Consider the following 9151-nt stretch of genomic DNA (forward strand, 5'->3'; position numbering starts at 1 on the left):
CCAAACCACTCTCTGATTCTATACTGGGTCAAGCTCCAAACCTCTTTATAATTCACCAGCCCCATTACTTTCCACTGCTGCCCCATTCTACCCTTGACATCTTCTGGCTCACTGATAGGGAACAAGCCACTAGAGACCCAGAATCTATTTCTAGCCCAACTAGGCTATTCTGCATTAATTAGGATATTATGACACCTGCTAATTAGCTGGCATTTAGCAGGTACTGTTCTGACTAACTGCAGTGGTAGGCTTTGCGTGTTCCAGGGCTGTCTCAACACTGAAGGTCTGAGCATGCAGCCACACGCCAGTCAGACGCACAAGCAGCTCAAACGGTCATGTTTTCAGTCTTTATTCAGCTGGGACATGGCACAGCTCTGTTAGCTCCGGGTTCCACATCTCCTCAAGACCCTGAGCCAGCGATCCCCAGCCAGCTCCGCGGCGCTGTGACCGCCTGTACATCACTGCCCACAAAAAGCCGGTTCAGAACAGGCTTGCATGAATCTATGTGTGCTGCAGTCAGTCCCCTTGGACCCTGAGGAACTCCTTTGTTTCCCACAATTCGGCCTCCTTAATCCCTGCAAAGACTCCTTCCACACAGGGTTTTATCAGCTGTTCCAGACAGTCTGCCTCGTCCACCCCTGCCTCTGTTTCCGCAGCTTCCAACCACATCCCCTCCTGCCTTCTCACAGATTTCCTGGCTGTTTCTCCTCTTCAAAATGTTGATTTTATTAACAGGTTTAATTTATTAACACTGTTTAATTCTAGTGCCAGCAGTTCCTAGTCCTGTGCTCAGGTGGCAGGACAGGCAGAACATCTGCAGAGGGAACAAGGAAGAAACGTGACCGAAGGGCAATTAGGCCTCCGCAGTACCCCCCGCTCACAAGCAGTCACTCACGTCGTAACAATGCACACTAGGGCTCTGACACCAGGCCAACAGGGGAAAAAGCCAGGATGGAGGGGCGGGAATAGAAACAACATCTCATCTGTGCTGACACTGCGCATGGTGTCGCTCTGGCCCAGCATTAGCCGCCCCACGCTTACTTTAACTTTGGCTTCGGAGTGCTCAAGACACTGTCATCATCCTCCATCTCTGGCCCGCTGTCACTGGGGTTCTCTATATCCAGCGTGTCGTATAGAAGGTCCAAGTCCTCCTCCACCTCTGGAACGTGCTCTGCCGGGTCCTGCTCTGAATCCAGAACCTACAGGCAGGACAAAAGCGGGCATTGCTGATGCTGCTAGGAGCCAGGCCACATCACCCGAGCTGCCCCCAGGACAGCAGCACACCAGTCTTAGGAGTAGGATCCTGTTCCTAGTGCGAGGATACTACATCCAACGGAAACGTTACGTATATGAGAAGAGCTTGGTTTGGGTCAAGCTTGTCAGTGTCCACTTGAGCAGAAGTTACCTATCGGACTAAGCATCCACGAACAAACTGTTAACCACAGATTATGCCCATTAGTCAACCCCATTCTATAAAAACAAGCTTTAAAAAGGCCCCTAACGGGGTCCCAGTTTTCTCAGGACAAATACACAAATGCAATACTCCCATAAGCATAAGGAAGCATGAGGAGTTACTCACAGAATCAGCACACAGCCAGCTGAGATGTTAATGATTTTACGTTAGATACTGAACATCACACTGGTTTCTTGGGTGCTGGACATCTTTCATTCTCAGCCCTGACCAGACAGCTCACTCCCCTGCGGAGCTGCATTCCCTATCCACGTTTTCCATTCAGTTTCCAGTCTTGGCTGGCTGCTGTGGTAAGATGATCAAAAAGGCTGGGATTTAACGTCACAAGCCATATACACCACAGACTATTTGCCTTGGAAAGGGTCAAAGATGATTTCCAAGCAGCCTGCAAAACTAACGGGTGCACACCTGGCTGCCAATAATTTGCTTTTGATAAAATTCCATCTAGAAAAGGCTTCATGACATTTTAAAGCTGCCCCCAAGCCCTCGTGCAAGGCCAGGGCACATCCACTGCAGACTTGAAAACAGAATGAAGGGAACCAGAGGGGGAAACAGGAGAGAGTTCCTGAAGACTCAAGCAAGATGCACCAAGCAGAGGGCAACGCCCAAGCCCGGAAGGAAGGTTTACGGATCGCATCACTTACCTCATCAGACACTTTAAACCTCTTCAGCAACGCCACAACCTTCTGTTTGAAGTTTTGTTGCTGCAAGTCAAAGACACTTTCACATAAGTAAAGCGTTGAGTGAACTGTTTTCTCCCAGCCTGCAAGAAGCCCAGACACAGCTGACGCTGGTGCTCTAGCCGCTGCTTCCAACCAAACACCTCCTGGCACCACAAACCAAGCCTCTGCTGCTCTTACACTGAAACCCTTTCTTTCCTGCATTACAACAAACTAGGTCCCACTCCACCAAGCATCATACATCTTCCAGCCCTGACGGACAGGACGCCACGCTTGGCTGGACAACAAATGATTTTATCTGCCAGATCACCCCCAGGACCAGTTCGCTGTATTTCTGGCAAACCTTTGACAGTCAACTTTTCTGACTCTTGACACAGGCACCTACCCACTGACCCAAAGTACAAAGGTGTTTTTCTACCCACAAAAGCACCGTTTTTTCCAGGGGCTTGCAGTTCACCCTGGCAGGCTCGTTTGTTCGACTCGCAGCACGGCAGAACAGCTGTGGGGCTTTATCCTCAGCACTTACCCACAAAAACGCTTTCCGAGTCTGATACCCCGGATCCTGGACAGAGCAGGCACCAAGTCCAAACCAACACAAGCCAAACTGCTGCACCTCCTTTGCCTTTAGTTGCCCCCAAGGGTTGTTATCCCTCTTGCGGGGCCAGTCGGCGGAGATTTGCCACGAGCTGCCCAGCCCTTCCCTGTCTGCCATTGATCAACTGAACATTCCCACTTGGAAGAACAGGAAAATGAGAAAGGCCATGGTGCTGGTACAGAATATTGGAGATGGCATCACTGTGTCAGGAGGAGAGGGAGGAGAAAATGGCTGGCACCAGGCCGCTCTTAGGCAGAAGATGCTCATTTGCTGGCTCTCCTGTATCTCACATGAGCTCTTCTTGCAAACCCATCTGCCTGCTCCCACTCTGGCCTCAGACACCTCACACTGCGCCACACCTCCGAACCTACCCCCTCTGAACTCAAATCCTGGGAGCTGCAACCACCTTCTAGGTAGACAGCTGAAGTTTAGGTGAAATAAATCCACCAGGACTCAATCGAGACCCTCCAAAAACTGCCCTGTTTCTGTCTCCAATGCACTCGTGAGGCCAAGTTGCTCTCACGACAGCGAGAGCTGTCCTCTGGCTCAGGATGCCAAGCAAACCTTCCCATCCCGCAGAGTGCCCTGGGCCAGCCCGTCAGCCCGCGGAGGGAGGACACGCAGCATGCGGTAGCCAAGGTGAGGTGGCAAGAGCTGTTAGCTGGCCTGAATGGTCAGACCACGGTCAAGCCTGGTTTGGAGTTGGGCTGATGTTAACTGAACTGGCAGCACCAAATCTAGTTTTGTGCCAGCCCCACACACTGGGGACTCAGTGTCACTTCAGAGGTCAGGGGTAGAAACACATTAATTTTATGAGAAAGCTGCTTAATAACCAAGCACTGTATTTTTTGTCCTGGCTGATCACTGACTCTTGAAAACAACACTACGGACACCAAGGATATGAACCAGCGTGCTCCTGGTCTCAGGGAGGAGATCTCTTTATTGTCAGATTCAGGTCAAAATAGGGTTTATTACTGACTTTATCAAAACATGGGTTTCAGAAACATCCCCTCAGGAGGTACAATGATCTCCAAACTTACTCCTAAACCCAAAACTTAGCCCATCGTGAGTTACTGTCACCTCAGACGTGCACAAGCACTCGTGTAAGCAGAAAGCAGCGTGACGGCGCGGTCAAGCACGCGTCACTGCGCCACGCACTGGTGCAGCCTTGCAGGCAGATGCGTCCTTGCTGCGAGAGGGTGGATAGCTGCATGCGACTTGCCAAAACTTTCAAAAGCCAGCTGCTGCTTTGGCCTCAGCGCCACGTGCATCACCTCAGGTTTATCTGTCAGGCTCCACCCCTGACTGAGCTACTTCATTGGAAACCTTCCCGCTGGCCTCTCCCATGCAGAGCACAAACAGAAGCTTCAAGCTACCTTCAGGACTTAGACGAGCATGGATCCTGCACTGGTTTTTGGAGCTGCTTAACCCTGCAGCCAAAGGACACCCAAGACAGCACACGCACCCCACCATGGACAGCCCTACTCCCTGATCCAGCTGCTTTTGCTAGCCCTTGGCCTGCTGTGACCATGCCCCCGTGCTCGCCGCCGGGCCAGCGCATCTCCCGTAAGCCCCATGCACTGCGCATCCTGGCCAAACCCCATCAGTGTTAGTAAAACTGATTTCCACCGACCCTGGTTATGGACGTCGTTCTTACTATCGATCTCCGCTGCTTCTTGGGCTTCCCCAGCTCGTACTCGTCGTCATCCAAATCCTGAACAGAGAGAGGATTCCCGTGTTACCGTTGTGATCTGGGGACACATGAGCATGCAAGGGGTAAAAATGTCCCCTCGATGAAGATGAACCTGCTGCTCTGTCCTCCAGGCTGTCAGCATTTGCAGTTTGATGGCAGAGGGAAAAGGAAGTGAGCCAGGCCTGCGGAGAGCCAGGAATAGCAGCGTGGAGAAGCAAAACAGCCCTAGTTCTACATTCAAGGAACAAGGAGAGTCACAGCCCCACCGAGGTTCCTCTCTCAGTACCCTCAAGAGGCGGAACGCAGGCGATGCCAGAGTCTGAAGGCAGATAAGGCACAAACTCGGAAGCATCTCACACCTAGCCAGGGGTTCTCTGTAGGGACCTATTTTGCGGAAGGCATTAAAGACTAAAGACTGACTCAGACCCCGCTGGCCCTTTAATTACAGCTGGGCATCTAGATGGGCTCCTTGAATCCAATCATCATTACAGAAGCAAACGGCTGAAGCCTTCACCATTAAGCAGAGAAACATATAAAGATGCTAATGTTTTAGTGCTTAAATGGAGCTCAAGTCCAAACAGATAAATCACAGCGCCCTGGAAGAAATGGGTTACTGTGCAGGCCTCCTGCCACTGCAGCAAAACACTTGGTGCCAGTCTTGCACTGCCATGGTTTAGCTGAAGAACAGGTTTTTAGTTTCAAGCACGAGCTGAGAGTGTACACGCTCTACTGAAGCTCTCGCAGGGAGAAGCCATGCCCTAAACAGTACCTGGCCCTGTACGGCATCATCACTGGCCTCCTGCTCAGAAGAGAAGCTCTCGTACTCTTCCTCGGAATAGTTGTCTGAAAGGGAAGGAAAGAGGGGAGAGATCCTGTGAAACTCCTTTAAGGTGAGGGGACAGTCTCATCTCCAGAGCAGAGAAGACCAACTAACAGTCACAAATCAAGAAAGGAGGCACACGAGGAGATGCCTGTCAGCGTGTCTTGTCTACCTGTGCTCAAACCAGCGAGATGGGAACCAACTAGGAGAAACACATCTAATGGGAAGGAAGGACCAGCACATAGGTAAGGCTCCTTGCAACACCACCCCCTTTCACCCCGGGAAGAACCACCTAGTAGACAGCAGCAAGTAAAGAGGTTTCTCCACAAAGGAAATCACTTTTCTCCCTAACATGGGCATAACTGGCTTAAAGGAGCAAGTAGCACACACCAGAAGGGTCTAAATCCTTTACTGAAAGGTGTTTCAGGCGAGCTGCCTGGCCTCAGGCACAACAGAGAAGCACCTGCGTGCACCACCTTGAACAGGGCACTCTTCCAGCAGTGAGCAGAAAAAGACTGTCCCGAGCAGAAACCCGGTGACCGCCCTACACGGTGCACAACACCGTGGATTTACACTCATCAAACCAGGCCACAGTCTGCTGAAAAATAAGCTGCAGGTCTCATCTAAGTTAAGAGATTCTGTGATTCTATGGGAAGAGATTTATTGTAGAACACTCAAAGGAAAAAAAGCAGTTGGAAGAGAAGCTGAAATGCCAATCTCCTGAATACAACACTGCAGCCAGGTGAGAAGCCAGGTTCTCAACACACGCACCAGTAACGCTGGAAGAGCGCTGGCAGGAACACGGCTCACCCTGGCTGGGTGGCTCAGGACCGGTGTGATACGCAGGAGAAGCACTGACAATTCAATCCCTCGCTCCTGTCACCCTGCTTCCACAGCAACAGGTTTGCAAAGTGGGTTTTCTTTAGCCCATTTCTCACTTGTCCCAGGAAGCACCTAATCCCAGTTGGATTTAACTCCAGCTAGTTCAGGAAGACGTCGGTCCCGAGAGCACGTGGTTGTACCCTTACCTGTGGACTTGATCTTCTGGCTGGCCTGCATAGTGCTGTCTTCATGGTCAATCGGCTGACTTGACAAGGAGAAGATCCAGATTTCCGCTACCTTCACCGCAGCCTCTTTGATGTTGCTGAAGAGGCTCAGAACCTGGCCGCCTTCCGTGGGGTGCTGCATGACCTGGGACAGAAACGAAGCGGTGCACACCTGCGTTTCACCATTTGCGTACTACCAGAGACATTGATGTCAGAGGTAGGCCCCGTTTCCAAGAACAGAAGCAAGCCGAGACCCTGCAACCGCAGGAGCCACTTGCAGGCAATACAGGAGGCAAGGTGAGATTCTGACTTCTAAGGGAAGCGATCGAAGGACAGTAAAAGTGTTCTGAGCTTTTTTCCCCTCAGCTGATTAGCTCACCCTTGAAGCACAGTACTTGACTACCTTGTGATTACTCTGTACTTGCTTCCACGGCACAGTACTGACTTGAATTATCGTTACCGACCTTCCGAATACCTAAAAAAACCTTAATTCTGTGTTAAAGCCCAGCAAAAGAGCCAGTAAGGGCAAAAATTCCTGGTGTGATACAGGTGCAAAGTGCTGCCTAAAGCAAAATTCCCTGCTCCAGAGGGCTGGCATCTGAACCTCAGAGGAGCTGGCCACCCCAGGATAATGAAGCAGTGGGTCATGGAAAACGAGAGGCGGGTGGAGGCAGAGGGACATGTCGGTGCGGGTTTCTCCTTCCTTTGCCGCTCACGGGGCTCTCCCCAGAACCCAAGATTGCTCTTCTCTTGCCCCTCCAGAGTCAGAAAGCGCTTCCCCGCGCCTGCACCTCGGCTTTCAAATACACACCAGGCTGCAATTCATCGCTTTGTTTCAACAGCTAAGAGACCTTTGCGGGGTTTTTAATGCTGAGAAACATGTCAGTGCTGTTTAAAGGCCGTTACAGCGCAAAGGGGAGCTGGGGGGGCTCGTAGAATGTGTTTTCCTGAAGTTTTCGATTTCAGAAGTATTCCAGATGAGCTGGAGAGCATCTATTTTCTATCACAGGAAACCTTGGAGGATTTCTGACCTCCTAACCCCAGCCAGCTGGCATTACAAAAACTTAAGAAAAATCACACACAGCAGCAGCAAATGCCCAACCCTCAGAAGTTCACTGATGGGTCTAATTAATGGGCCGGCATGTTTTCTGCTTCCCAGCAGGATTTCATTTCTAGCTCTTCAACAAATCAAACACGGTACAGGAAAAACGTCAGGTACAACACCCCCCAGATCAGAATTTGGCCAGTTCAGATTGAGAATTCAGCACTTCCCGCAGCAGCCGGAGGGAAGCAGAACTCACACACCAGGAGTGGTGTTTGTAGCGAACTGCTGAATGCTGTAACGACACACCACGGCGTAACACCAGTTTGCTTTGGGTGGAAATGAGTTGTTGACAGAAAGGACCCTGATGAAATACACCGGTGCTACGCCGAACTTGCTGCTGCTGAGCCCATCTCCAAATACCCAACAGAGACAGCAGAGATTAAACAGGGCACGAAACAATGAAGCACAGGGCCGAGACATCCAGAAAGCCTTAGTGAATGCTTTATCCATACTTGATTCCAGCATTCATTTTCAGATGGAAATCAAAGTTTTATCATTTACCCTCTCCACCTAAATTACCGACAGCCGTGAAATAAGAATTGCACAAGGTGTTTCGAGCAACACGAGAGAAACTCCTTGATGCCGAACCTCACACAGTGGCGCAGAGAAGCACAAGCAAACTTGAACATTTTTTAGGGTTGGAAGGCAGCCCAAGTGACCCCATCTTGTCCAGTTCTGCATTTATGGTCTGGAAACCCTAACTCAACCAAACAGCCTCCCACTGCAACAAAACCCTCACAGGGTACGAAGTGCCCGAGTGACCCCATCTTGTCTAGTTCTGCATTTATGGTCTGGAACCCCTAACTCAACAAAACAGCCTCCCACCACAACAAAACCCTCACAGGGTACGAAGCCAGCATCGTGACAGCTCTAGCTCTCAAGACACTCACCAGAAGATGTCCCATACTACTACTCAGTAGCAAATTCTGTTCAAGCTACTGCCCTGTGAAAGCTGATTATGTTAAGACAGTTACATGAGATCCACCCAGGCACTTCTCGATGAGGAAAGGGAGAGCACTGGGATTAAAGAGAAGGGAAAATATCCACCTTTGTAAAGAGAGATGCCATCACACGCTGCTCACCTCAGCCATGTTGATAGACCCCACCGCCAGAGTCTTGTAGCCTAAAATGGTTCGGTTCTTGTACCGCTTCCGCCGCTGCAGCATGATCTGAAGCTTGTTGCCTTCTCTCTTCAAGAAGTGAGGGTACTGCGGTTGGAAATACAAGGGGAAAGTTCATTACAGCTCTTGACATGAATTCCCAAGCTGCCTGCTTCACGAGTAAACTCCATTCCTAGGGATTAGCGCCTAGGGCTTTTCGAGGTGCCTACAGCCAACTCACAGTGAACAGTCCTCATTATCCCAAGGAAGCCTTCATCTCTGCCCACACAGCTCTGGTGTGCTCTGCACGGCAAGCAGGGAGAGGCCAAGGATTTGCTGATGCCTCTTTTGCTAAAGCACGGAGACCTGCACGGTCAGGTAATGAATCTCCCCAGGACAACGCTGCAGGCACACAGCTCCTGCCACTGTCGGTGTTGTCCGGCATTAACACTCAAACTTCTATTGCTCAAAGTGGTTGTATTTTAAGTCAAGAAAAACCCTGTCCTACTGCCAGGCTACGTTGCAAAGACATATATCCTTCCAAGACATGTTCCATAGAGAAAGTGGATTTATTTATCTCCCAAAAAACCCCAAGAGCAGAGTGGCTGCGAAGTCAAGCGGAGGCTGTAAGGGAAAGCGTG

General features: G+C 50.6%; 1 protein-coding gene across 1 annotated transcript in view; it reads right to left on the reverse strand.

Moving 5' to 3' along the window:
• Nucleotides 1-1041: 1041 nt before the first annotated feature.
• The window catches only part of LOC104511657 (phosphofurin acidic cluster sorting protein 2-like), a gene marked incomplete at both ends in the record, with an annotated part of 15514 nt that continues 7404 nt past the window's right edge, over nt 1042-9151 (reverse strand). Inside the window, 6 exons of the mRNA XM_010154362.1 lie at nt 1042-1199; nt 2116-2175; nt 4380-4460; nt 5209-5282; nt 6288-6450; nt 8493-8618. Of these exons, the coding sequence (XP_010152664.1) occupies nt 1042-1199; nt 2116-2175; nt 4380-4460; nt 5209-5282; nt 6288-6450; nt 8493-8618 (662 nt within the window). The remainder of the gene's footprint in view (nt 1200-2115; nt 2176-4379; nt 4461-5208; nt 5283-6287; nt 6451-8492; nt 8619-9151) is intronic.

This window comes from Eurypyga helias, unplaced genomic scaffold (genome assembly GCF_000690775.1).
Source record: "Eurypyga helias isolate BGI_N326 unplaced genomic scaffold, ASM69077v1 scaffold7856, whole genome shotgun sequence".
Classification (NCBI taxonomy): Eukaryota; Metazoa; Chordata; class Aves; order Eurypygiformes; family Eurypygidae; genus Eurypyga; species Eurypyga helias.